The sequence below is a fragment of the Neopsephotus bourkii genome, unplaced genomic scaffold, assembly GCF_033783945.1.
Source record: "Neopsephotus bourkii isolate Nb327-2 ecotype Australia unplaced genomic scaffold, CSIRO-AGI_Nbou_v1 NB_1594, whole genome shotgun sequence".
NCBI classification, from domain to species: domain Eukaryota; kingdom Metazoa; phylum Chordata; class Aves; order Psittaciformes; family Psittacidae; genus Neopsephotus; species Neopsephotus bourkii.
This window is the reverse complement of record NW_026902070.1, coordinates 175,872-203,791: the sequence shown is the minus strand read 5'-3', so window position 1 is coordinate 203,791 and position 27,920 is coordinate 175,872. Positions and strand designations below refer to the sequence as shown.

Sequence of the window (27,920 nt, the reverse complement as noted above, 5' to 3'; positions counted from 1 at the left end):
CTCTTCTCTCCTCCTGGAGGATAGTCTCTGCTCTGACAGTGGTGACGAGGACAGTGAGTGCTGGGATAGGCAGGCTTAATGGTATCTGCTCTGTGGGCGCTGTGGGACCAGCAGTGGGGGGCAGTCAGGGGTTGCTGCTAATTTATTTTGCCTCCTGCAAGCAGATCTGTCAGGCCACAGCATGAACCCAGAAGACTGGAATTCAGAGATGGGGGAGGAGGCATCACCAATCCTCACAGCCCTGGAGCAGGTATGGGGGGCTGTACCATGTTTGCTTTTCTTCCCCTTTCTTTTTTCCTTCCATCCCCAAGCCTGCTGCCTGGACAGTTGGTGGGCTGAGGTTCCCTGTAACTCGTGAAGCACTTGGAGGAACTTTTTCTTAACTTGTGTGTTGAAATGACCATGTTTTCTTAACAAATAACTACAGTTTTAGTCTCTAAACGTTTAGGTACCCTTCCTACCTGGAGGTTCTGGGTCCGTGGTCATTGTGGCCAATTAAATGTTACTCTTCCACCTGCTTAACACTGGCTGGCCATTTCCATTGGGTTGTGAGACAATGTGTCATTTTTGGAAAAGTGTATTTCATGAAAGTGGCACATACTAGTAAGTCGTTACTTTTGATCTTTGGGCAAAGACTTGAGTACCAGTGTGGATAGGCTAGTAGACTAGGAAAGACTGGAAAGAAACTTAAGAACTTAGGTAGTCTAGAAGCTTCTAGTTGCAGATTAGTGGTAAGGGGTATTCAAAGGGCTCTGTAACTACTGAAAATGGTGGTTCCTCTTGCCTGCCATTTTCCCCTTCTAATGGATTCCCTTATGTATGTCAGATCTTTTGTTTCTGAAGTTGTAAGTAAACTGAGAACAGATCACTGGTTTTTGAGTGTTAGTAGGCTGCAGTTTCTCACACAAATCAGGTTGGTCCTTGTTCCTGTCTGTTGAATAATGAAATGGCAGTGCTAGAACTGTGTTCCTAAAGACTAGCAGAACCATGTTTTTTTGGTAATAGTTTAGTTCTTAGATGTGGGTTTGTTACCCAGCTGGTAACTAAGTACCTGCAACAGAGCCACTTGTTTTCCTTTGCTACCTTGCTCCCTGGTGATATGGGCAGGAGAATTGGAAAACAAAAGGTAAAAGGTTGAGATAAGAACTGTTTAATAATTCAAATAAAATACATTAAAAATACTGAAAAATACTTAAAGAGATTATAGTATTGTTTTGAACAATACGCGTCTGAGGTGACGAAGCTGCTGCCTACAGCGACAGAAGGTAAGTTAAACTTAATTAACTCCACATTAGCTGTGTATAACATGGTTTTGGTGATGTTTAGATGCAAACAGTATGCCCTTTAGTATACCAGAGAGTAATAAGCAAGTGAACACAAGAGTCTGAGAAGACTGCATCTTGGTGCAGTGGGCAGCTTGTTTTAAGTGCAAGACTTAACGACTGTATTTGTTGTGTTTGGCCTGGGTTTAACATGATGTTGTGCTTTTTTTTCTTTCTGTAGGCTAGCTTCACTGCAAGACCAAATGGTCCCTCCTCTGACTTCAGTCCAAGTGTAGGCACACTGGGTAGGTAAAAGGCACTTTTACAGACATATGGGGGGAGTTGATCTCTTGAACACTTTAGGAGATTAAAAAAGTGCACAGTACTATTGTTGTGATATTTCCATGGAGGGAGCAGGTAACATAGTGAGCTGACTTCCCTTTTGACCCTCAACCCTTTATTGCAAGTATGTGTTGAATATGGCATATAGTTTCTAGTGAGAATCAATAGGTGTTACCTCACAAGTGTTTCTAAACATGAACTGTATTAAAAATAAGTGTTATTTGCAATGTTTAGCAGTTCTAGTGATACCCTTTTTCACAGATCTGTTGAAAATAGGAAAAGGTCAGATGAAGTTGTAGAAAGGAAATCCTAAAAAAATACAAGACAGAACATTGTTTGGTATCAAGTTTCTGTAAAGCACTCTTGATTTAATGAACTTAATGCCTTTATAAACTTGAAGTTTTACATAGATAAGTTAGAAGAAGTTTAGATTAGGAGACAGAAGTTTTAAGTATGCCAAGCCAGAGTTGCTGCTGAAGGAAACAGCAGATGTGTTTTTTATGTCTCCAGGTTGCTAGCTACAGTAATAGGTGACAAAGAACAAATAGAAACGGCAGTGCTTGTGAAGAGAACTTGAACTGCAAGTTAGGTGGATGCGAGTCTTGATGCTTCACGGTTGGTTTGTTCCAGCTTTTTCTTTCTGACTAGCTGTCATCCCTGGCATATTTTCCATTACACACTGCAAAAAGTGTGTGTGTTCAGCCTCTTGTGCTGAACTTGCGGCAGGGAGGACTTTCCTGCTGAAAATCTTGCTTTTACTGTCATCAACTGTTTATTCTTTTCCTGAGCTGTGCATATTTTGCCAGTTTAGATCAGTGTGAGCAATTTCAAAGTGTTTGTTTTGATTTAACCCAATCTTTCTGATGGCTCTTAGATGAGGGGAACTGTACCAGTGCTTTCAAGCACAAGCAGTAATACTGAGATTGCTTTACTTATGCTGGATATAAGTAAACCTTATTTGCTGTTTAAATAAAAAGTTAAAGAACTAAAAGTGCTTGAGAAGTCCAGAGGTGAGGCTTTCACTTCATAAGATTATGCCTCTTGTCTTGACCTTGTTGAAAAGGGTACATAGCGTTAGGGGTTCTTTCCCTACAAGAAGATGGAAAAAGGTGTCCTCTTTTTTTTTTTTTTTTTTTTTTCTTTCAGAAAAGGCTGCATGGGCCTTACTTCTTCCTTTTCTTGCAAAACTTCTGATTTGTTAGATCATGCTTCAGCAGATCCTTAAATTAAGCTCTCATGAGCTGCTTTCTTATGCAGTGGACTTACTAGGCTCGGGACATAGCTTGCCTGTTTGACACTAAGTGGCATGAGTAGAGTTAGCGTATGCAAGTTAAAATGTTTAGTTTTCTTCCTTGAAACAATAGTAGTAGTACTCTTGCATAAATACTTGCAATAAGGATAAGCTAAAAGTAATATTGCATACTTACAAATTAATTTTTATAAGGAAGTCATATATATATACACACACAGTATCAGGATTTAATAGGTCTTACTCAGTGATATGCTCATGCAGTGCTAGTTTCTGATGGCAGTGAACTGGGAACAAGGATTTATTCTATTCTTTTTCATCTATGAAATGCTGCTTGAAAGCTAGTAAATTTACAGTGGTAAATGATAACAGTGATGAATTAAACACTAGCATCTAGTACTTCTACAGTTCCTGTAAGACCAGTGAGCATGAAACCTCTATAGAATCAAGGTGCATGAAAAGTCGTACAGTAGGTAAATAATAATTCTGAAAGTTGCTATTTTACCAGTCTTAATAGGTTGGTTTGCAAGTAACTGTGCAGTCTACAGTCAATTTGGTCTAAGTGCTAAGCATAGCAGACTTGACTGAAGAGTGATTTTTTATTCTATTCTGTTTGCTGTCTGTAAATCTGTGTTTTTATCCGGCGTGTTTCATTAGAGGGCAGCATGGTGGAGAAATTTATTGAAGCAGGTTTACTATCAAGTATTTTGTTGACACGCAGCATGCTTTCCAAAAACTTTGACTATTTAATAAACGCGGTATGCTTTAGTTATGAAAATCTCAGTGGAAGAGGAGTGATGGAATAAGGGGAGAGTCTTCGCCCATTTAAAGGCAAATAGACTTGGTCAATGGAAGCCAGTCTATTGTAATAAACGATAAAAATAGCAGTTTAAGTAATTGGGGTGGCTTTGTTTCTGCTTGTGCTATTTAGCGTGAATATCAGAATCTTTCATACAGTGTTTGCCACAAACTACTCACATCTTCCAAGTGAGCAGGAGCTCCCAACATTGTTCAGACTATAAATGCAGCAGTTTGACATTTCCATTGTTGTGTAAGCCAAGTTTTCTAATTGAGTGTTTTGGTAATGTACCAAATGTAGTGAATCTTCTTTTTTCCTTTATAACGAGCTCTTACACACAGGTGATCTTTAAGGTGTTTCTCTTGTTGCAGAATGTACTGGTGCCTAGGTTTTTTTTAGGGGTGTCTGTATCATTGTGTAAAGCAGTTTTTACGTGGAAGGAAAAGAGTGAGTTTCCATGATGTGTCATATACTTGTACATCATGGAATTTTGTAGACTTAGTGTTTTGATTTCAGATTTCATAACTTTATGATGGTTGCTTGTGTACCCTGATCTTGACTTAGATACTGCAGATCATGGAATTTCTTTTTTAGAGAGTCACTCAGGTTGGAAGGCCAGCTCTGGAGACTGGCTGATCCAAATCTTTTTGTAGAGGAGGGTCTACTCTAGCAGTTTGCTCAGGACCTTGCCTAGCTGAGTTCTGAATTTCTTCGGGATGGAGACTGTGCAGGTGCTCTGAGTAATTTGTCTGGTGTTTAAGCATACCTGTAACAAAAAGATTTTCCTTACGTTAAAGTGGAATTTCCTGTATTTCAGTTGGTGCCTGTTGCCTCTTGTCCTCTTGTGGGCTATCAGGGAAAAGAATCTGACTCTCTTCATCTTCGCTCACTTTTGTTAAGGTGTAAGACCCTTTGAGTCTTCTTGTTTCAAGGCACAGCAGTTCCAGCTCTCAGTCACTCTGTGTTCAACAGCTGTATCAATCTTTTCTTCATCTTTGTGGTCATTTGCTGGACTCTCTCCAGTATGTCAGTGTCTGTTTTGTACTGGACAGCCTAGAGCTGAATGCAGCACTCTCGGTAAGGTGTCACCAGTGGGGAAGGACCACCTGCCTCCACCTGCTGGTAACATTCTTCCTAGCTGTTGGCCTTTACTGCTAGGGCACATTGCTGGCTTACGTTCAACTTAATTTCCACCACAAACCTCAGGTTTTTTTTCTCATCAAAGATGTTTTCCAGCTGGTTGTCTCCAGTGTGTACTGGTGCCTGGAATTATTCCTCTGCAGGTGCAAGATTTTGCATTTTTCTTCGGACTTTGGGGTTCTTTCTTCAAAATTGCCTGCCTATGTCTCTGTGAGTTTCCTCTGAGTGAAACAGCCCTGTGCTATGTACTGGTTTTGTACGTCTGCAGGCTTGGTGAGGGACGAACTCAGTCCCATCATCCAGGTCATGAATGAAGATGATAAACTGTGTTGGCCCCTGTATTGATCAGTGGGGCTTTCTGCTAGTGATTGGCTTCCAGATGGAGTTTGTGCTGCTAATCACAACTCTTGGAACACAGTTGGTTCAGCCTACTGAATCAGTCCTCCTCAATGTCCAGTTATCTAGGCTGTGCTTCATGGGTTAGTATATGAAGATGTTATGGGAGACAGTGTCAAAAGCCTTACTTTCTTGTTTTCCAGGTGCTTTTGGAAGACCTAATAGAAGTCGGCATACGCAGGATCATTTTGGAGGGTATTCTGGGGGTAGAGGTAGGTTTAGATGGTTAAAATTTGTTGTTTTGGGAGTGATTAAGCCTTCCTTTTGGATAAAACATTTAGAATGGAGGATATTGCAACTGGTGTCTGAGTCTGGAAACTCAGATTTTACTGGGTTGGTAGCAGTACTGTTGCTGAGTGGTGCTATTCTTCATAGAAAACAGTAGTTGCACCTGTCCTAATCTTTGTAATTTTGATACACTGTCTTATAAAACAGCACCTTTGTCATGTGGTTGGGTTTTTTGTTGTGTAGGAGCTAGGCTACAGGTCCAAGTTCCCTTTCAGCCTGAATGATTCTGTAATTTTACTGTTGAGTTTAAAAAACCAAGCATACTCCAGCAAGCCTATCTTAAAGTCAAATATAGCTTTGGATGTAGGTTTGGACGTTGATTCTTTTTTCTAATTATAGGTAGTGATGAATCTATGAACAGATGGTGTCATCCAGTGAATACATTTGGTAGCAGAAGGGATTTTGCCAACAGAGGTAACTTTCCAGAGTGCCTGTAATTCTAATGGCTAGTTGTATTTGACAGATTAAATTTTTCCTGTGGAGGTACTCAGTTCTGTTGTATCAGAGTCAGGTAAGTATTTTATGAGTTGGAAAATCATATTTCCTGGGTTACCACTCAGTATTTTTCTGCATAATGTAGGCATTCAGTATCACCTCTTAGTTTTGACTGCATAATATCACCACACTTGCTAGAAGGCAGGACTCAGCATTGTTTTGTTTACTTCTTGTTTTGCTTCCATTTTTCTTGGGGAAGTGTATTGTTCTAATAATTCCGTTGAGTCATAACGTAATATAAAAGGCAGCTGAACATTAGTATCCATATATATATGCTATGCGAGGGAGTGTACAAGTGCTCTCCAGAGGAAGATTTCAAAGCTTTCTTCAGGTTCCATAAAGCAGTATTTAATACCTGTGCTCTTACTGCCTATAATGTCAAGTGCCACTCTGGTATGCAGTGCACATTGAAGAGCTTAGTAATTGGCAGTGCGGCTGTATTGCTGTATATGCTTCCACCAAGTATTATGGGAAGCACATGGGGCAGTGGAAGCTGCTGCCACTTAGCATGTGTCCAGATCGTTCAGTGGCTGTAAGTGGGACAGGTTATGAAACAAGGGAGATAGAAACTGATACAGGCAAAAAATACTTCACTTTTGCATATGTTTAGACAAATCACTTAGTTCTATCGTACTTTTAATCTGAATTCATAAAACCAGGGTTGTAAGGAGTAATTGCCAGAAAAAAGGCATTTGATCTGCACATGTAAAAATGGGCAAATGAATTTGCTGTGTACTGTGCTGTACTGCAGGTTTTCAAGAAAGGAACGCTGTAGAAAATCCCATTACACAAAGTAGAGGTTTTGGAAGATGTCCTGGTGGCCTTGGACGACGTGAGGGTAAGGTTTTTATTTTTTTTTTGCTGACTGATCTGTGTGGCAACAACATATAAGCAAGGTTTGCTTGCTTCTTGAAACAAGTATAAAGGTGGAAGCTATGTAGAAGCTTCTGTTCTTCAGCAGTGTTGTAGAACATGTATGGCATATTCAAAAAATAATGTTACTGGGAATAATATAGCATGGATTAGATTTGCAAAGAAAAAGCTTGTTTAAGTTTTTGCAATGTAGAGATTTTTAAGTAAATGATAATTAGCTTTAGGCATAGTATTGTGCTAATTCTAGACACTGTATACACTACACTGTTTATTACTTATAGGTATTAAAGATGAGCAAAGAGAAAGACCTCAGTCTGGCACTTTCTTTAGCTCTGCAGGAAGAGGAGCATTTGGAGGTGCAGGTGAGACTTTTTAGTAGGGTGGTAAATATGTCAAATTTCCTCACTGCAGATTTTGTGGCAATGCAGTACTTCCTTAGCTTTGCTAAATGCTGACTCTGCGATTGTTCTCCCTGTCTGAATTAAGAGCATCTTGCAGGTGTTAGGTAGCTTGCACGCCTGCACACACAAGACAAATTTGTAACTTGGATGAATTTTAGAAATTGGATTTTCAAAGCTGTTGTCTCCTACAATTTTTTTTTTTTTTTACCTTGGTCCTACTGCTGCTGGGTCAGTTAATGCACAGCGAAGCAGAGCTGCTAACCCCAAAATACGAAGCAGGTCTTTAAGTAAACGCTCTCAGTTTTAAAATAGTCACTCTAAACTTTTTCTGCCCCTCCTATAAAGGGAAGTGGTTTATGTTTGTCCGGGTTACTTTACTGAGAATAAGGGTTTTAGCTCTTGAGAGACCAGCTCCTTCTGATGACATTATTTTAATGTTTTGGGGTTTTTGCTGTCCACAAAGGAATTTCCCCCTCATTGTCTTCCTTTGCTGCTGATGTTACTGTAACTTGTAATTCATCTATTGTGCTGCTTAGTGCGTAGTAGTCTATTACTTGCAGAAGTCCCAGAGTTAAAATTAGAAATACCATTAAACCAGTTTCACAAGTAGTGCATGGCTGATAGTCTAAATGTAGGAACAGTTTGTATGATACTGGTAAATATTTTTTCATTGTAGTAAAGATAGAATGATAAGTGTACATTTTCAGAAGTGTTCTTTAACATCCAGAGAATAATTGGTTTGCCTCTGTTTGACTTAGTTCAAATTAAGTTTTTTAAATTTTTAGTTCAAATAATGATGTTCAGAAGTGTTAAGTGTTTATAAAGGCAACATGTTAATATTCATAGCAGATGTAACTACGTCCTTAATGCAGTATAGGAATTCCTTTCGTACAGTCATTGTATGAAGTAGTGGTATTTGAAGACTGTTATGGATGTTGGTTGGCAACAGTTGAACTAGTCTGTGGAGATACTAATGTGGAAAGATAATTCTTCATAAAGAGGTGTTTGTTACATGGGAACTGTTTTGTTTTATAGTAAGAGGTATGTCTGTATCTAGCAAAGGAACAGAGTGGGCGCTGCTAGGTTGTTGTGCTGCCTCCATTTCTGGATAGTGTTCTTGTCGGTCTGACGGAATTTGTAGAGGTAGCAAAGGTAGGGCTGTGTTGGGCTTTCTTAAAACAGTTATGCTTTTTGTAATTAGAGGTAATCGTGTAAGCGTCTTCTGATAGAAAAACAAATATTTTAAAGTGATTACATGCACTGTGTGTTGCATCTTTACTCAGATTCTCTGTTACTGTCCCGATGAAACTGCGGTTTTATAGAGTTGCTTAAGTTCTTAGATATTCTCTCAAATGAGTTTTATTCCTATAAGTAATAATCTGTGGAATGCTTTCTTTTAACAGCAGCTTCCAAAGAACACAGTGAAGAAATAGGATCTGGAAGAGGTGAGTAGCTTCCTCACAAGTGACATGCCAGTTTTAATTTCTTTTCAACTCGAGGAACATTCTATTACAGGAAGCTGCTGAAAGTGATTAGGTAAAGAAGGTAGTGATATGGGTAAATGCAAAACATCGTAAAACTTTTCATGTAACATTAAACTTTGTATGTTGAAAATTCATTCATCTTTAGATTACTGGAGACCATAGTGGTGGTTGTCACCTAAAGAATGACTTAACATTTTGGAATGGAGTGCTGTAGAATTCCTTTATGCTGGCTGTTCTTTCCTCATAGTGGTAAAGCTTCTATACCTGAGACACAAGTGTTAGAGAACTTAATTGGCAGTGGTATAGGAATCTGAGTGATGATAGTCATTAAAACAAACCACAAAGGAACAGTAGATTCTTAGTTTCAGATGCTGTTTCTGGAAAACAGGCTCCACGTGTTTTACTGAGTAGAAGTTAGTAAACAGAATTTCATGATCTGCGAGTGCAGGAGATCAGGTTCCAGTGTGTGATAAATGACTTCGGCATGTATTGAAAGCCTCAGCTGGGACAATCTGTTAAACGTTTACTTGCCTGCGGCGTTTTTTGCAAATGACTTTACCCTTATTTTGCCTTTCTCTTACTCCTGAGATAAAAAAAGACTAATAGTGAACTTCTGATTTCGTATAAATAATTTTGGTTCCTTAGCCCTCCTCATTTGAGATCCCTGTGATTGTGAGCATCAAATAATTAACTTTTGTTGTGGTTTAAGCCCACACTTCAACCCAGAACCACGCAGAAGCAAATTTACTTCCTGCTCTTCCTCCCCCCTGTAACTCCCACAGGTTAAGATAAAAACAGTCCAGTAACTAAGGTATAACACAAAACCACTACTGCTGCCACCAATAATGATGGCTTGACTTTGCGAATGAAGAGTTGGGAAGGGTTTTACCCATGCCTACTACAACCGTGCTGATGACTAAAAAGGCCAATGTGGGACAGGCAAATCCGGTTGCAAAAAGCACAGTGAAAGGTCTCTTTCGGTGGTATAGGCAAGGCATGATTCTTTCTATGTTGTCTTTTCTCCTTGAGATTGATTCTGCGTGTGCTCTCAAAAGGAGACAACAGCGTTATATAGGTGTGTCTCCAAGTCTTCCAATTGGAGGCCAAGGTGGATCACTGATGGTAGTCAGCATGGCCAAGGCTGAAGTACTGTTTCAGGGAGTCTTATATATCCTCTTTAGGGCACTTCTCTTGTGGCAGCCAGTGGTGAGTTCACTGTAAAACACAGTCTTAGGGAGGTGGTGATCCTTCATCCTACAGATATGTCCTGCCCAGCACATCTGTGATTTCAGCAGTACAGCCTTGACACTGGTGATCCCTGCCTGTGCAAGGACACTAACATTTGACACGTAGTGCAGTGAATGTTTGGAATTGTACGGAGGCAGCGCTGATGGAAGTGTTCGAGGAGTCGCAGGTGATTGTGGTAGATAACCCATGTTTTAGACCCATATAAAAGAGTAGACAGTACAATGGCTTTATAAACACTAATCTTTGTACTTCAGGTGTTTATTGCACCAGATTCTTTTCTGGAAATTTCCAAAGGTTCTGTGTACCTTTGCTATTCTGTTATCTACCTCTTTGTTGATTGTGGCATTCGAGAAAGTAATGCTTCCCAGATAGCTGAACTGCTGAACTGACTTAAGCTCTGACTCACCAACGGTAACGTGGGGATGATGGTAATCTTGTGGTGCAGGTTGGTAGAGAACTACTGTCTTCTTCAAGCTGACTTCCAGCCCCAAAAGCTCGGCTGCCCTCCGCAAAGCAAGATGTTAAACACTGCAGAGCTGCTTCTGTGTGGGCAGCAAGGGCGGCATCGTCAGCAAAAAGCAGCTCATGGACAAGGTGATTTAGGGTCTTAGTGTGGGCCTTCAGTCGCCTTAGAACTGAACAGGCTCCCATCAAATATATTGAATATAAATGCCGTTTTGTTTGTTGAGGTCTACCGTAGCCCTTTGGAGCATCATCCTGAAGAAGACTGTGGATAAAGTTGGTGCGAGAACGCAACCTTGTTTCACACCATTGGTTATTGGGAAGGGCTCAGAGAGTGCATCGCCATATCTGACTTGGCCTTGCTAATCCTCATGTAACAGAATAATAATTTTGAGGAACTTTGAGGGGAACAACCTAATTGTTCCAAGATCAGCCACAGGCCTTTTCTGCTTGCTGTGTCAGAAGCTTTGGTGAGGTCAGCCAAAGTTACATAAAGCCCCTTATTCTGTTCTCTACACTTCGCTTGCAGTTGTCTGAGAACAAACAGGATGTCTGTGGTACTTCTGTTATCTCTGAAACCACATTGACTTTCAGGTAGAAGTAGTTCTGCGATAGTGGGTACTAATCTGTTCAATAGTATTCTTGCAAGGATTTTTCTAGCCATGGAGAGCAGACTTACACCTTGATAGCTTGAGCAGTCTGACTTCACACCTTTTATCTTATACAGAGTGATGATGATTGCATTCTGAAAATCTGATGGTAATTTGTCTTGTTCCCAACAGCGCACAATTTGTGAAATTTAGCATGAAATGCTTGGCCTCCATGCTTCCAGTTTTCGGGTGGGATTCTGTCTACCCCAGCTGCCTTGCCAGTTTTCTCTTGCTGTATAGCCTTAAGAGTCTCTCCCATGGTAGGGTCTATATCCAATTCATTTTTCACCGGATGTTGTAAAATGTGCTGGATTCCTGCGCCTTGGACTACACGGTTAGCACTAAAGAATATTTGAAAATGTTCAGACCAATGATTCAGGATGGAGATTTTATCTGTAAGAAGCATTTGGCCATCTGCACTAAGTAAGGGGCTTTGAACCTGGTGTGTGGGTCCATACACTGCTTTCAGAGCCTCATAGAATCCTCTGTGATCACCCAAATCTGTGCGTAGTTGAGTCTATTCTGCTAGGTTTAGCCACCAGTAGTTCTGGATGTCTCAAAGTTTCTGTTGGAGTTTACTGCATGCAAGATGAAAGGCTGCTTTTCTCACATGGCAAAATGGCTGAACGAGGTGGGCTTGATGGGCAGATCTCGTCTTTGTCAGCAAGTCCTGGACCTCCTGATCGTTATTGTCAAACCAGTCTTTGTTTTCCTTTAAGGAGGACCCAAAGGATTCTTCAGAGGAACGCAGGGTGCTATTTTTAATATGTTGCCAAAGCGCTTCAGGAGAAGAATCTATAAGGTGGCCTTCAAGCCTGGTTTGAAGGTTAGCCTGAAAGATGTCCCTCACTCTGGCTATTTGAAGTTTAACTTTGAGCCTCCTTCTGGGAGTGCCGCGTCTCTTCAGTTTGGGCTTAAAGTGGAGGTTAAGTTTGCAACACACTAGGCAGTGGTCTGTTTAACATTCTGCACTAGGCATCACTCGGGTGTAACAGGCATTGTGAACATTTCTCTGGTGCATCAAGACATAATCAGTAAGATGCCAGTGTTTAGATCGAGGATGCGTCGAGGTTGTCTTCATCAGGCTGTGTTTCTGCTGGAAAATAGTATTGGTGATGGTAAACTGTTGCTCTGCACAAAACTAGCAAGAGGTGTCCGTTATTGCAGCTACCAACACTGTGCTTGCCTGGTACTCCTTTCCATGCTTCAAAGCTCTTAACCTACTCAGTCGTTGAAGTCACCAAGTGTTACCATCTTATCATCTATAGGAACCTTTTGAGCGAGGTGACGCAGATCGGTGTAGAATTTGTCTTCTTCTGCATGGTCAGCTTGCAGAGTTGGAGCGTATATGCTGAAAAGAACATGTTGCTTATTGCGTAGTGGAAGACATAAGGAGATAATACAATTGAAATGACCTATTGGCAGATTTTCAAGTTTAGAGACGATGGAGTTTTTAATCATGAAGCCAACTCCAGAAAGATGACTTTCAGTTTTGGATTCGCCGGACCAGTAAGCAGAGTGTATAGCTGGCACCATGTTCTATAAGGCTACCTGCCTCATGAAGGCGAACTTCACTGGGAGCAGCAATGTTGATGTCGAGTCGTAACAGTTCATGGGGAATTAGTGCAGCACAGTGCTCAGGATGCCCACTGTTCGCTGTATCAGGCGTGGTTCTGATGTTCCAACATGCCAGTGTCAATCTGGACACACCTTTGGAGGCAGGTGTATGCCTTTGTCTCTTTGTCTTTGATCAACTGCAACAGAAGTTGCCTGTTGGCCGCTGCTAGCCAGCCAGGTGAAGGGGGAGATGAGCTTTGGTTAGGCCACCTTTTCTAGGCCTCTATCCATATGGAGCAAGCAGTGCTGTCCTCGAAAAAAGGCTGCTTGGTCATTTCAGGATGCTGCCGAACAAGACTCTCATCTCCTGGGTCAGTCTCGAGCGACCAATATCCTGAACAGCCTGCATGCAGGGTTGGGTCTGCAACTTCCAGTGCACCTTATCACCTGCTGTTTCATCCCTCGCCTGTCGCTACAGGGCTTTGAAGTATGAGTAGACCCTTTGGGCCTGTGCAGTGGATTTTTTAGGTGAGGCACAGCATGTGCAGAACTGGCCCCACCCTTTACACCTGAGGTTTATCTGCCAGGGTCTTGTGAGCTTGGATGGTGACAGCAAGGTCCTCAGGTCTTAGGTTCGGTTAGAGTGTCCTTCTCTTAGATGGATGGCCTTACAGGGCTAAACGACCTCCGTCTGCCCGGATTTGAAGTTGGAGTTGTCCTTCTCCTAGGATGGTTGCCTGAAGGCTGGTGAGCCCACCCTGCCCATGGACTTCGTCTGACCCTTCAGTTGAGAGCTGTCTGCATGGGAGACCCTACCAGAGGCATATGCCACCACCAGCATAACTCTCAACCTCACAGGGGCATGCAAGCTCTTTCCACACAACGGGGATGTCCATGAAAGAGACCACCAAGAATAATGATAAGGGAAATGACAAGGGAAGAGAACACAGCTGCTCACCACCCACGACTGATACCCAGCCCAACCTGGGTAGTGATCTAGCCCTTCTGGGTAACTGCCTCCAGTTTATGTACTGGGCATGACGTGCTGTTTGGATAGTTTTGGTCAGGTGGCCTGTCTCTGCTTCCTCGCAGCTTCCCCTCCTCCCAGGCAGAGCATGAGACTCAGAAGGTCCTTGGTCGGAGTAAACATTACTGAGCAACAACTAAAAACATGAGTGTTACCAGCGTTGTTCCCAGGCTGAAAATCAAAACCACAGCACTGCACCAGCTACTAAGAAGGAGAAAAATGACTGCTACTGCTGGACCCAGGGCAACTTTACACCTCTGAGACCTCTGAGTTGATTAGCTTGAAAAACACCTTAAGGAATCCAGAACTATAAATGTGCTGCCATGAACAGATTAATTTTATTCTTGTGTATTAATAAATGCATTGTTACTGAATTTGAGCTGAGCTTTGTAAGTAAGTGTTAGGTCTAGTAGTATAAATCTAAGTTCTAATAGAATTTCTGAAATTCCTTGACTTCTGAAAAGTGGAGAGAAGTCTAAATCATGTCTCACTGAACTTGAAGTATCTCCATACTTAAAATAGTTTTAATTCAGGTTTTCTGTATATTATTTGTGAACTTGAGTGGTTTTGTTCTTAAGGTCCAAAGGTGACTTACGTGCCCCCTCCTCCACCTGATGATGAACCAGCCATCTTTGCACGTTACCAGACAGGAATTAATTTTGACAAGTATGATGAAAATGTGGTTGAAGTGTCAGGACTTGACCCTCCAGCACCATTACTGGTTAGTGAACTCATTAATCTCTGGTTTATGTTGAATGTAATTCTGCGAGGGTGTATATTGAGTCTAATATTCACTACTAACGAAAATATTAAAAAAGATTTTGAATATTGCAGACAGCATTGTATTGGAAGGAGATGCTGCCTGTTTGCAAGACGGAAATTTTAATTTAAAAGGACGTTGACGGTACAGAAATGACCCAGAGAAAGTAATACTGAATGGACAGAAAGTATAGTCCTTAAATTGCAGGAAAAGACCAGTTTAGATCTTGAAAGAGGCCTTTGGCAGCTGTCAGGGCTGGTAGGGTTATCTTGTTGAAGCCTGTTACTGGGGGTCTTTAACACTGTAAATAACCACCTGTTGGAATAGTTTTTAGCAGGTGGTTTGAAGTAATTTCTAGCCCTGTTTTGGGGGCCACTGTCTATTGTTTTAAGTTTTGTATTAACTTTTCTTCTACTCCATACCAGTTGGCTAGTTTTTTGATTAAAAATAAGGAGGGTGGGGTAGGAAATAAAAGCTTTTTTTAAGGAGAACAATAAGGAAGAAGGGTGGGGGATGGTATCACCTGTGTTGCAAGAGAAGATGCAGAGTGTTGGTTTTGGATTCCCCCCCCCCCCATCCATCTTCTGAAAAGTTTTCTCACTGAAATTACACTGATTTTTGTCATGTTACAATGCTTTTTGATCCTGGTAATGGGAGCTAGAGCACCATCCTTATCTGGCTTTAGCATAGAGATTAAGTGTGTATCCTACATGAAGTAGAACTGAAGAGTTTTAGTTTGTTTTCCTAGCATGCCATTATGCGAGTTTACCTGCTTGAATCCAGATGTATGGCTTCTGAGCAGCTTTCTGTCAAAGCTAGTAAGACTAGCTGAATGCCTTTACTGTCCTTCAGACAAGTTCACTTGCTTGACATGAGCAGGTTGAAAAACCCTCTTAGACTTTTGCCTGTCGGAACATTTGCAATCTAGATAACTGGTGAGGCCCTCTCAGAAGTTAATACTTTCTAGTATTTGGAAATCTGAACCCTATGGTAAGCAGTGGAGTTTTTAAAACTTTCAACTTTTGTCATTGTGTATTGCTAATACTTTTTTTCTCTTACAGACTTTTGAAGAAGCTAACCTCTGTCCCACGTTAAATGTGAACATTGCTAAAGCTGGGTACTCTAAGCTTACTCCAGTGCAGAAGTACAGCATTCCTATTATACTAGCAGGACGGGATTTAATGGCATGTGCCCAGACAGGATCAGGAAAAACTGTAAGCATTTTGTGTAGAATTGATACCACTGAAAGTGTGGGACCTTGACGATGCCTCAGTGTTCCATGTGCGACATGATTCACATCTTTCCATCTAAGGGTTTGACTTGCAGTGGCAAGTCTAGCATTAAGTACAGATGAATGGTGGATGAGTTGAAGCATTTTTGGCTAATTTCTTTTTAATTTCAGTGAACTTGTTACTTGTCTTGTTACAGCAGGCCAGTCTTCAGGGCTACAGATACAGATGCAGAAATCTTGCTCATAGAAACAGGCACTCATAGAAACAGCTGATGAGGAAAAAACCTCAGCAGTTGGAAAGTTGGGGTTTCTTTCTGCCTTGTGTGGGCTTTTATCTGGTGTTTGGTTGGTTTTTGTTGTGTGTGTTGGTATGTATATGCTGTGTGTTCTGCTTTTGTTTCTGATTTTAAACTTAAACCAGATTGTAATGGTATGTTGTGTTGGTTCAGCATCCTTGGTTTGATCGAGTCTTATCTGCACCAGACTTAGTTTTAGGTGATTCAGTATTAATCATGGAACAGTGTTGAGAGTTGATAGTAAGTTGACAGTTGTCTCAACTTGTTAGGCTGTCTAATGTGCCCAAACCTAACCACTGACAACTATCTATGAGAATATTTGAATGTTAAATATAGGACTTTTTTGCCATTCATTATAATATCGAATTCTGGCTTTGATTCTATGTGGGTTATTAGTCACTTTGAAAAAGTATTTTTTTTATTTTGAAAATCCTCTGTTTTGAGAAGGGGAAATGTTCAAAGGTTATGCTGTAAGTATTCTGGATGTTTTTGGAATTGCTCTGCAAGTCTTGATAGTCTTAATGGAAGGAAGTGTGCTGGTGCAGATGCATTGCAAAATGATCTGCTTTTGTTGTAGCTAGGAAAATGGTGATACATGGTTTACCTTAAAAATCTACTGATGTTATAAAGCATGTAAGGTAATGCTAAGGAAGGGTTTGATCCTGAGGTACCTAGTTATCAGTGTATGTCAGCATGATGTGTGGAACTGCCTGAAGAGCACAGAAGTTAGCTAATGCATGACTGTGTTCCTGCGTTATTAGATAGTAGACTCGTTGTCCAGAGAGGTATTTTCATACATCATAACCAAGGAGAAAGAAGCTTAAATGTTCTGAAGTGCATTCACGTCAATCCTTCTGCAGTCTGATTTCCTTGAAGGTGGTGGTGCCTTTATCATTTAGGCTTTAAGATTGGTATACAGCTTTTGACTGGTGAAAGTTTTAAGACTAAACTTCATAAATGCTGCAATTCTTTTTTTTTTTTTTTTTTTTTTAGGCAGCTTTTCTTTTACCAATTGTGGCCCACATGATGAGAAATGGCATAACTGCCACCAGCTTTAAAGAGCAGCAAGAGCCGGAATGTGTTATTGTCGCTCCAACTAGAGAGCTGATAAATCAGATCTTTCTAGAAGCAAGGAAATTTGTGTATGGGTAAGCTTTTGCACTGTTACCTGGTATTGATCATTATGTTCCAGTTCTTGTAGTTTCAGGCAGAAATTTCAGAGCTCAGGCAAGCTCTTTTAGCTCCACTTCTTCAAAAAGAACAAAAGGTCTATAAACTTGTCATTGAGCCCTTGAATGTTGTGTCAGAACATATTTTTACTAGTTCCCCAATGATCCTGAGATGTTAGTTTTACGAGTGAACAGGGAGAAAATTAAATGTATTGTCTAAAGGCTTGTTTCTGTTAGGAGGTGGAATGGAAAACATTGCCTGAGCAAAATCTATTGGGCTAAATTAGAATTGCCTTTGCTTATTAAGGCAAACAGGCTTGGCGGCTGTCCCTGTCTTTTGAAAGTACCGTAATAGTTGCTTATTGATGTAAGCACGTTACTAAGAAAAGCTTCTTCATCTTTCAAAACTATTTTACTTAGTTCTATTAATTATGCTATTTTAAACTGTAGATACAAATTACTTCACAATAAAATAGCTTCTGAATTCTAAAAGTTTCTCCTGCAGCTGCCCTGCAGTAAAAGCAAGACAACCTACATTTTGGGGACAGTTAAGCAGTATCAGGGTGTGAATCTGTTCCTGCTAAAGAATTGTATGCATATTGCTCAGTCCAGCCTGCTTCTATTCTTGACTAAAGCTTTCTGAAAAGTTTCCTGGTAAAAAATAACCCGGTTTATATGAAGCTGAATTAGTACCTTCAAGAATAGGCAGTTTGAATTTGAGTGTGAAAATACTTACTGCATGCATGTAAAAACCTCAGCAGGAGGTTATAAAGGTAAGCTTACAAACTTGCTCTTCTGTGTAAGGCAGTCCTTGCTCATAGACTGTTTCTGTTGGAGAAAATACCTGATATAGCTCTACTCTGTAGATTGAACCAAACAGGCTATTAGGAAGAGCACTAGGTGGTTTAAGAGTGGGTTTGCACTCTGATGCATGAGTGGCACACTGGATTGTCAGTATGATTAGTTGCTTTACAAAGAGCCATCTGTGTGTTTTTTATTTTTTACACTGTCAGGTATGGAAGGATTTCTTCTGAAACTCTGAAGGCATGTATTTCATGGTTCTGTTTTTCTAAGTGTGCTGTATGAAAGAAGAGAGTGTGTGACACCATTGTGTCACTTATCACCAGTAACTGAGTTGAAGGGAGAGGGATGAAAGCTGATGAAGCATTCTTTCCAGACAAGCCACTTGTGCAGCCTCTATTAAAATAGTTTGAATGGGATCTTTGAGCTTATGGTGACTGAGTTTTTAGTCGTGGGTCCTGCTTTTGGTTATAGGCTGCGCTGACAGGTGAAGGAATTTAACTGCACAAAGTAACCTGGTTTACGGTAGATCTGGTGGGGGTTCTTTATGTATTGTCATGAAACTACAGTTTGCATTAATCCAATTTTTTTTTTTCTGTTTTACAGAACTTGTATAAGGCCTGTTGTGGTCTATGGAGGTACACAAACAAGCCATTCAATCCGTCAGATAATGCAAGGCTGTAATATACTGTGTGCCACTCCAGGAAGGCTTCTAGACATAATTGCAAGACAGAAGGTGAGATCTTAATCTGAATTCCCTAAACATGCTTAGCTTTTTACTTACTGTTTTTCATTTTTCAAAGATAGACCAGTTTGAATGCCCCCTTTGTACAGGCATTTATGAAAGTAAAAGTGAGCTTTTCATGGAGTATCTAAACACCATGAGGTTTTCAAAGGAGTTGCGTGAGTCCAGATGTCTTCAGTACCTTTCAGGGCCCATTGGAAAATCTCAGTCTAAAACAAGCTGGCTGCAGTGTTCTTGTAAATGAACTTGGAACACTTTTTAGTTCTTGTGGAAAATTCCATACTAGGTTTTCACTTGATGTCCTGTTCGTTTTGCTAGAATAGCTTTTATCTGCTTGGGAATATGCTGATACTGATTCTTTGAATGTTTTAGTATTGATTTTATTCATATGTAAAATTCAGATGTAATGCTGTGTTTGTTTGGGTTTTTTTTATATTTTTCCAGCCATTTTAAGTTAAAATCAAAATGGCTGTATATTAGAATGGTGGCTTAGTGTTTTTACAGTGGATAAATTAAGTTTGGCAAAACACTTGGTAATAAGCTGGAAGTTGGCTTCTGTGTTGACAGGTTTCTAGTAGTCAGAATGACAGTCTTGGTCAGAAACAAGAAGTTGTAATGTCTTAATACTTCCTGACATTTTTTCAAAACAAGGAGGTTATATGAGACAACCTTTTTGAAGCTCAGACATAATTTCAAAATAGATGTGGTGATTAATAGGTAATACATAGGCTCTATCTTGGTTTACTTCACAGAAACAAGTTCTGAAGTACTTCAGTGTCTGCATACTATTAGAGTTAGTTCAGATTAAGAAAGAAATGAAAGTTGAGATGCAGATATAACGCAATATGCTTTTATTTAAGGATAAAGTGGTGGATAAAGAATTGGCTGGATGGCCACACATAAAAAGTTGTGGTCAATGGCTCAGTGTCCAGTTGGAGACCAGTAACAAGTGGTGTCCCTCAAGGGTCGGTTTTGGAACCAATCCTGTTCAGTATCTTTGTCGGCGACATGGACAGTGGGATTGAGTTCCGCCCTCAGCAAGTTTGTTGGTGACACCAACCTGTGTGGTTCAGTTGATACATTGGAGGGAAGGGATGCCATCCAGAGGGACCTTGACAGGCTTGAGAAGTGGGCAGTGCCAATTTCATGAAGTTCAACCAAGCTGTGTCAGGACAATCCCAGGCACAACTACAGGCTGGGCAGAGAAGAGGAGATTCAGAGCAGCCCTTAGGAGAAGGGCTTGGGGGTATTGGCTGATGAGAAACAGAACATGAGCCGGATTCAGTGTGTGCTCACAGCTGAGAAAGCCAAACATATATTGGGCTGCATCAAAAGGAGTATGACCAGCAGGTCGAAGGAGGTGATCCTGCCCCTCTACTCTGCTCTCATGAGACCTCACTTGGAGTATTTTGTGCAGTTCTGGTGTCCTCAACATAAAAAGGACATGGAAGTGTTGGAACAAGTCCAGAGGAGGGGCACAAGGATGATAAGGGGGCAGGATCACTTCATGTATAATGACAGGCTGAGAAGGTTGGGCCTGGAGAAGAGAAGGCTGTGTGGAGACCTCATAGCAGCCTTCCAGTATCTGAAGGGGTCCTATAAGGATCATGGAGAGGGCCTCTTCATTAGGGACTGTAGAGTTAGGGTAACAGGTAATGGGCTCAAACTTAAAGAAGGGAAGTTCAGGTTAGATACAAGGAAGAAGCTCATTGTGTGAGGGTGGTGAGGCACTGGCACAGGTTGCCCAGGGAAGTTGTGAATGCTCCATCCCTGGCAGTGTTCAAGGCCAGGCTGGATGGAGTCTTGGGTCATGGTTTAGTGTGTGGTGTCCCTGCACAGTGCAGGGGGGTTGGAACTAGTCTTAAGGTCCTTTCCAACCTTAACTATTCTATGATTCTATAATTAACCTCTACTAGAAATCTACTAGAAAGAAGTAATTAAAGGGTGGATTTTGGCAATAAGGATATTGTATAATTATATACTGTCAGTAAACCAATACAGTTTTTTTTCCACTGAAATACTTGCAGATTGCTTTGCATAACGTGAAATACTTGGTGCTAGATGAAGCAGACCGCATGCTTGATATGGGTTTTGGGGTAGATATAAAGAAGCTGGTTTCTCTCCCAAGCATGCCACCAAAAGAGAAACGTCAAACACTAATGTTTAGTGCCACTTTTCCTGAAGAAGTTCAGAGGTGAGTGAAGTAAAAATGGAACTATATCTGAAGTTGTGTAGGATGAAATCTGAAGAGTTAAGAGCACTCCTTGTATTTAAAAGCTTACAGTCTTGCTAGAAGAAAGCACTGAAAAGCTATGATGTTAACATCCCTGCTGAAGAATTCGTGTTTTTTTTTTCCTTTAAGTAACAGAACTAATAACTTACATAGATTAGCTGCTTAATTTAGGAGACGACTCCGAAGAAACTTAGTTTGTCTGAAGGCTTTTAAATTCTACTTCTGCAGAAGTCCTTGGGCTGCCCCTGTTTCTTTCTTGCCCTTCCCACACTATATAACTCAAAACCAGTGATGTTACTGTTTCATGAGCAGCACTGCTAGTGCTCTTTGACACCAGGACATAATGTAACTAGGCACCCTAATTACTGTCTATCTTGCCATCCTTTTCGATATACAGTTCTTACTTACATGCATAAATGCTATTTGCTTAATGGTTTTAAAATTTTCACAGGTGGTTTATGATGTATCTTACAGCTGTAGTGCTCGCTACCCTGAAAACTCCACTTCCCAGGCTCTTTGAAAGAACGGTTTCTGACAGATTTAGTGGGTTGCAGGGCCTGGGAGTAACAGTACAAAACAGCTCAGTCCCTACATCCCTACAGGTGGATGAAAATTATTCAGTATTTCCACTGCTTAAGAGATAGGCATCTGAATACTCTTATCAGAGGAGTTTAAACTCCAGTTTTAGCAATTGACATAATATTGTGTGTTTTGTGGAAGGGATGCTGCTGCGGCAGTATCACCAAGAAATGCCAGTAAGCATATTACAGTTTGAGAGCATGTAAACTGATCAGACCATTACAATGAAGTATTTTGGCATTTCAGTGAGTCACGTCCTAGCATTTTTCTTCTGGCCTTCAAAAAGTCTAAAAGATCTTTTCTGAGGCTTGGAGAAAACAAGTTCAGTAGCTGACTGTCTTGAATGGAAGAATGGAATGGGCTGCTTTCCTCCATTCAATCTGTTAATACTGACAGCTGTTGGGGAGATTAATTGCCTTTCTTTAAGTAGGATTGAATTCACTTTAAACTCAGTCTTAAGTCACCTGTTGTGTCTTTGGGTCCTCAGCCAAGACTTTATTAACAGTTGGGTTGTTTTGTCTTGAAAGAAGATCTTGTGATACGTAACAGATTTCATGTTGCTCAATTTTGTTTCTTTTCAAGGCTGGCTGCTGAATTTTTGAAGCGTGATTATTTATTTGTTGTTGTTGGGCATGTGGGTGGAGCTTGCAGTGATGTTCAGCAAAATGTTCTTCAGGTTCCTCAGTATTCCAAGAGGGATAAACTGATAGAAATTCTGCAAAGCATAGGTAACTTTTCCTTATTGCTAATTGTTTGTTCTTAAACTTGTGCTCTTTCTGTTGACCAGGTCATGATTCTCTGCTGTTACACATGTTACATGCTTTACAGGTCTTACTGATGGAAGCTTGCAGCAGACTATGGGGGTGTCTGAGTTTTTAGATATATTTGTTTTATGGTTATTTGTCAAGGTCTCATATCTGTTGTGTACTAGCAGACAAGCTTCCCAGATGATTAGTTTCTTCATATGGTGAATTATAGTACTTCAGCATCTGGAGGTATTATCTCAACATTATAGATGTATTTCACATCTTATGTGAACTTTCTGGCCTACATTTTGTTAATGGCTGGGGTTGTTCTGTTTTTGGTCTGGACATATCTTAGGTTCCCATGCTGAGAACTGGAAGGAAGTTTGAAATTAAAAGTCTGTCTGCCTTCATGGTCAGTGCTTAGAATGGCATGTTGCTTTTAGCCACATGCTGAAAAAAGGGAGTGCGTGTTCATCATGGAGAACAATATGTGTGTCCTCCTTTATAGGGGAGAAAAATACAGTGCACTTGTCTTCACCTAGGTGTCTGTGTTGATCTCAAAATTGATGGATTAAATTTAATTAGTTCAGCACGGGCAAGAATTTGCAGTCATGCCTTAAGGACTTTACTCAAAATGTGTTCTGGTAGTATGTGTTTGTATAAGTAATTAACTGTCAATAGTGAAAATGCATCTGGTTTCAAACTGCAGTGAATCTGAACTTCTGTTTAACGTAGGTCATGAGCGAACCATGGTGTTCGTGGACAAAAAAAAAAAAGCAGACTACATTGCCGCCTTTCTTTGTCAAGAAAAAATAGCTGCTACTAGCATCCATGGGTAAGTGTTTTTAAAGTGAAAGTCACTTGCTAACACATCTTACCAGAAGCTTTAATTGAGATTTGTGTTTGGCTCTATCTGTGCAGTTCAGCTTGTTTCAGGTAGCCTTCTTATCCTTAGCAGGTCTGCCCAGATGAGAATACAGTGTTTCTGAAGGCCAGTTCTCATAGCATTTGCTGTGTATATGCTTTCCAGGTTGATCAGATTTTCAGTGCTGTGTATGAACTGGAGAATCTTATGCTTACTGCTTAAGACTAAAATATAATTAACTCAGTAGAATCAGCTTTTGTTTATATATAGTTTTTGTTATCGTTTTGTGTGACCAAAACCAGACCTTAGGGTGAGATGGTATTTGTAAATTCCAGTGGCAGTTGTGGACCTTCCACTTAGTCTTACACGCTTCCTGAAAGTAACAAGGTAAGTTGGGTTATATACCATGCAAATTTCTTATGCTGTAATTTCTGCTTCTTGATGTGGAGAACGAGAAGATGCTTCTAACCTGCATTTGTAGTCTACTCATCTATGTTGCATACCTGAACAAATACTGAGAAACAGGGTGAAATAGTTGCTAATTCCAGGTCTAAATTCATCTAAAAAAATGGTTTCTCTCATGTAATGAGCTGGAATGTAGTTCTGAGGTGTTTATATGTCAAAATATAGGACAACATACTGAATCTTAAGGTTCAGTGAACTGCACAGCACATAAAAAATGTTATTTTGTAATATTTTTCATCTTGTAATAGGAGAAAAGAGGACTTGAATTCTTGTCACTAAAATGATGTTTTGTTCAGTGTTTTGACAGACATCAGAATATCAGGGTTGTAAATGGGTTGAAATGATGTTAGTACCCAGATAGATGATGTTTGTATGTGCCCTGTGCCAGCCAGTTTTACAGGTGTGTGAAGAGGTCAGTTTGAGAAGATCTGGCCTTCTGTTCTCGGCAAGTCTGAACTGCTGTCCCATAGCTTGTTTTGTGTGGAAGGAGGTTCTTAACACATTTCTGTATAGTTAACTACAGTGTGAGTTAAGGCATACTTACCAAGAGAATAATTGGTTCTGTGGAAGCTGCTAGACTGTAATGAAAGTTACTGATTTCTTACTTGAGTTTTTTGGGTTGAAGTTGGGATAGTTGCTTTTCTCTGGAATAGGAGGCATACTAGACTTTGGTAAATGTCCCATGTTAGATTCAAAAGGACACTATTTTTTAGCTTTTTAAATTGGACAGTGAAGAGTGTAACTTAAACTCTGATCTACCTGTATATAAGTACTGTATATATAGTCTGTAAAGATCCTTTAGAAATGCAAACCCCATAGCAAATCCAGTTTTCTGAAGAGGGCCTAAAAGGATGCCAGAGAGGGACTCTTCATAGGAGGCTGTGGTGATAGGACAAGGGGTAATGGTTTTAAACAGGGAAAGTTCAGTTTAGATACAAGGAGGAAGTTCTTTACTGTGGGGGTGGTGAGGCACTCAGCAGGTTGCCTAGGGCAGTTGTGGCTGCTCCGTCCCTGGAGGTGTTCAGCGCCAGGTTGGACAGAGCCTTGAGCAACCTGGTTTAGTGTGAGGGGTCCCTGACCATGGCAGTGGGGCTGTACTAGATGATCTTAAGGTCCTTCCCAACCCAAAACATTCTGTGACGGAAGAAAAGGCAAGTTTTGTGTTGTTTGCTGGCCACTTTACTGTATCTGCAAATGGCCTATGCAGGAGTCTAGGTAGAATTCATCTGTGCTATTCTGGCTTCTTTCTGCGAAGAGTAGGAAAAGCATTTCTGAGTATGGCATGAAGAAACAATGAGTTAAACAAGTGGATCTTAGCAAGGCAGTGAGTTCATTAGATGACTGTCTCTGGTTCTTTTTAAAATAATTTCTTTAGAGACTTAGGGTAAAGTAGTTCCTGTGTCTTACTGCTGCACGGTTAGAAACTCTAAACTGCTGGTGTGAGGGTTGTGTTTTCGTGTTGTGTTCTCCCAACCTACTTCTGTCCATGAATCCATGTCCTCTTAGCCTGTATCTTAATACTGCATATTTTTTGAGATACGTGTTCTAAGCATTTGCTTTCTTTGCAGAGATAGAGAACAGAGAGAGAGAGAAGCAGCTCTTCAGGATTTTCGTTCTGGAAAGTGTCCAGTTCTTGTGGCAACTTCAGTGGCAGCAAGAGGTCTGGATATTGAAAATGTTCAACATGTTATTAATTTTGATCTTCCTTCCACCATTGAAGAGTACGTACACCGAATTGGACGAACTGGTCGTTGTGGAAATACAGGCAAAGCAGTTTGCTTCTTCGATAACACTTCAGATGGCCATCTTGCACAATCTCTCGTTAAAGTGCTTTCAGATGTAAGTTTCAGATCTTTTTCTGTTCTTCAGGATTCCAGTTTAATGTACTTACCAAGTACTATTTTTTTCTACAGTTATGCAACTCTTAATTATGAATTGTTAAAGCAGTATCTAAATTCATTTCTGATTATGTAGGCCCAGCAGGAAGTTCCTGTTTGGTTGGAAGAAATTGCCTTTAGTTTTCAAGGAGAAAGATTCTTTACACCACCTAATATCCAGAAGGTAAGTCTGCAAATGAACTGGAAGTCTTAGCTTTTAGAACTTTGTCTCAGTGTAACAGTGTGTTCAGCAGTATATATCCAGGGTAATGCCACTGAAACTGTTTCGACTGTCGCTGTGTACCTTATTTCATCGTACATTCTTTGTTGGAATGATGATCAGAGGCATATGCCACCACTAGCATAGCTCTCAACATCACAAGGGCATGCAAGCTCTTTCCCCAAGACAAGGGAGTGTCTGTGAAAAAGACCACCAATAATAACAATGATAAGAGAAATGACAAGGGAAGAGAACACAACCGCTCACCACCTGCTGACCGATACCCAGCCCAACCCGAGCAGTGATCTAGCCCTTCTGGGTAACTGCCCCCATTTTATGTACTGGGCATGATGTGCTGTAGTATGGAATACCTGTTTGGATAGTTTGGGTCAGGTGTCCTGTCTCTGCTTCCTCCTGGCTTCCCCTCCTCCCAGGCAGAGCATGAGACTGAGAAAGTCCTTGGTTGGAGTAAACATTACTGAGCAACAACTAAAACCATCGGTGTTCAGTGCTGTTCCCAGGCTGAAAGTCAAAAACACAGCACTGCACCAGCTACTAAGAAGGAGAAAAATGACTGCTACTGCTGAACCCAGGACAAACAACTGAGTTGAATTCCAAATGAAAGAGCCCACAAGAACAGTAATTACTATCACTCCTTAAACAATCTCTGAAACTCGTGTTAAAGCTCAGACCTTCCTTTCATTGACTATCTTCTTTCATACCATTATTATTGAAAGTACTGGGTGCTTTAGGTGTATTTACCTGCCTGACAAGTTCCCTAATCAGATTTGAACCCTTCCTCTTTGGGTCTTCATGAGACTTCAGTTACACGCTTTTGCTTCCTGCTCATGCTTGGAGCCTCACTGAATCTTTTATATTCCTGTTCAAGGATACTTTTAAAATTCAGGTAAATTGCTTTCAAAAGTGGGTCTCAATCAAAGGGGATGGTGGATCTCTAGATTGCTCCCAGATACACATATCCAACCTTTGTGGAGTGTCTCCCAGAATTTAATGACATCTGTCATTTCTAGGTCCAAGTGGATCCTTCATTGTCCTTTGACTCTTTGTCCACATAGAATACTTTAAGGGCAACTGCCCTCTTAATCATAAACATGCAGTGCACCAACTCTTTTGAGTTGGAGATCATCAGGTTGTATTCCTTTTTTATGAGACTTCATGTCATTCTGACATGAGATTTTGACAGAAACTGCGTATTTATAATCAGCTCTCTTGTTTCTATTTTTTTCCCTTTGAAATGAACTATTCAAGTTGTTTTTTGCCATTTTACCATTACTGAAAGAGGCATTTTATCAGCCACTGTTCGGTAAGGATCCTGATGCCCTTTCTCTTACAGAAGAAAGGTAACACTTCCGTTTCTACAATATTCACTTCCTCTTTCAAAGGAACTGCATGCAAGGGCCATTTGATAACCAAATGATGAATTTGAAAGAGGAATCTGTTGGAGGCTCTTAGCCTGTTTATTGTGGGGCAGTCTTACACGTGACTGAGTTTCATCATTTTTCCAAAGGAAAAGGCTTTTGTCTTTTTATCGGGAAAGCAGTGCAGATATTCATTCTTAACTAGGAAATGGAGAGTTTTTCCCCAAAGCTGTGTCACCTGATTTGTGTTGGGTAGGAGAAATTGGGATTTGAACTTTGGGAAGGATTATTCTCATACCTGATAAAATCTGAGGTTTATTAAAGTGCTTTAAAAAAACTGAGGCCTAACCACCTATGTATAGAAGTTTTATGATGAAAGAGCTTCTGTATTTATTAAAAATATGGTATTCAAATTCTATTGAAATACATGCATGCAGAAAGCTAAAATTGTTTTGTAGTGACTGTCACCGCTAAATTGTTGGAAGTGTTAATGATTCTAAACCGGTACCTGTTCTGTCCTAGAATTACAGAGGCAGAGGCAACATGGGCCCAGAAAGAATGAAGATGGTGTATTCTGGAAGTGCACAGGAGTCATGGGATTAGAACTACTTCAGTATCAAACTAGATTGTATTCTGTTGTGCTTTAGGTGAACTGTTGCTGTTCATGTTCCTTACTGTTGATCTTTTGAAGTATGTTCTTCTTCAATGTTTAAAAGAGTAGTTCGTATTATATGCTAAAGCTTTCAGCAATGTATATATGCTCTGTTATGATGAACCCAGTGATGATTATCACTTAATGTAAGAAGTCAAAAGTAATTTCTTAGGAAACAGTTCAGATATTAAGTGTTAAAACTTTCAGCGTGTGTTGGATGTTTGATAGC

General features: G+C 40.5%; 1 protein-coding gene across 1 annotated transcript; it reads left to right on the top strand.

The window, feature by feature from the left end:
• Nucleotides 1–91: 91 nt before the first annotated feature.
• DDX4 (DEAD-box helicase 4) lies at nucleotides 92–27,872 on the top strand (the record flags this gene model as incomplete). Its single annotated transcript, XM_061372111.1, has 17 exons — nucleotides 92–250; nucleotides 1,504–1,567; nucleotides 5,332–5,404; nucleotides 5,820–5,890; nucleotides 6,723–6,809; nucleotides 7,126–7,206; nucleotides 8,649–8,690; nucleotides 14,252–14,394; nucleotides 15,495–15,647; nucleotides 16,954–17,108; nucleotides 18,537–18,666; nucleotides 20,703–20,869; nucleotides 22,070–22,215; nucleotides 22,969–23,068; nucleotides 25,132–25,402; nucleotides 25,538–25,624; nucleotides 27,562–27,872. Coding segments are annotated over 17 exons (2,010 nt in total), but the record flags the coding sequence as incomplete, so codon positions are not given.
• Between the last annotated feature and the right edge of the window lie 48 nt (nucleotides 27,873–27,920).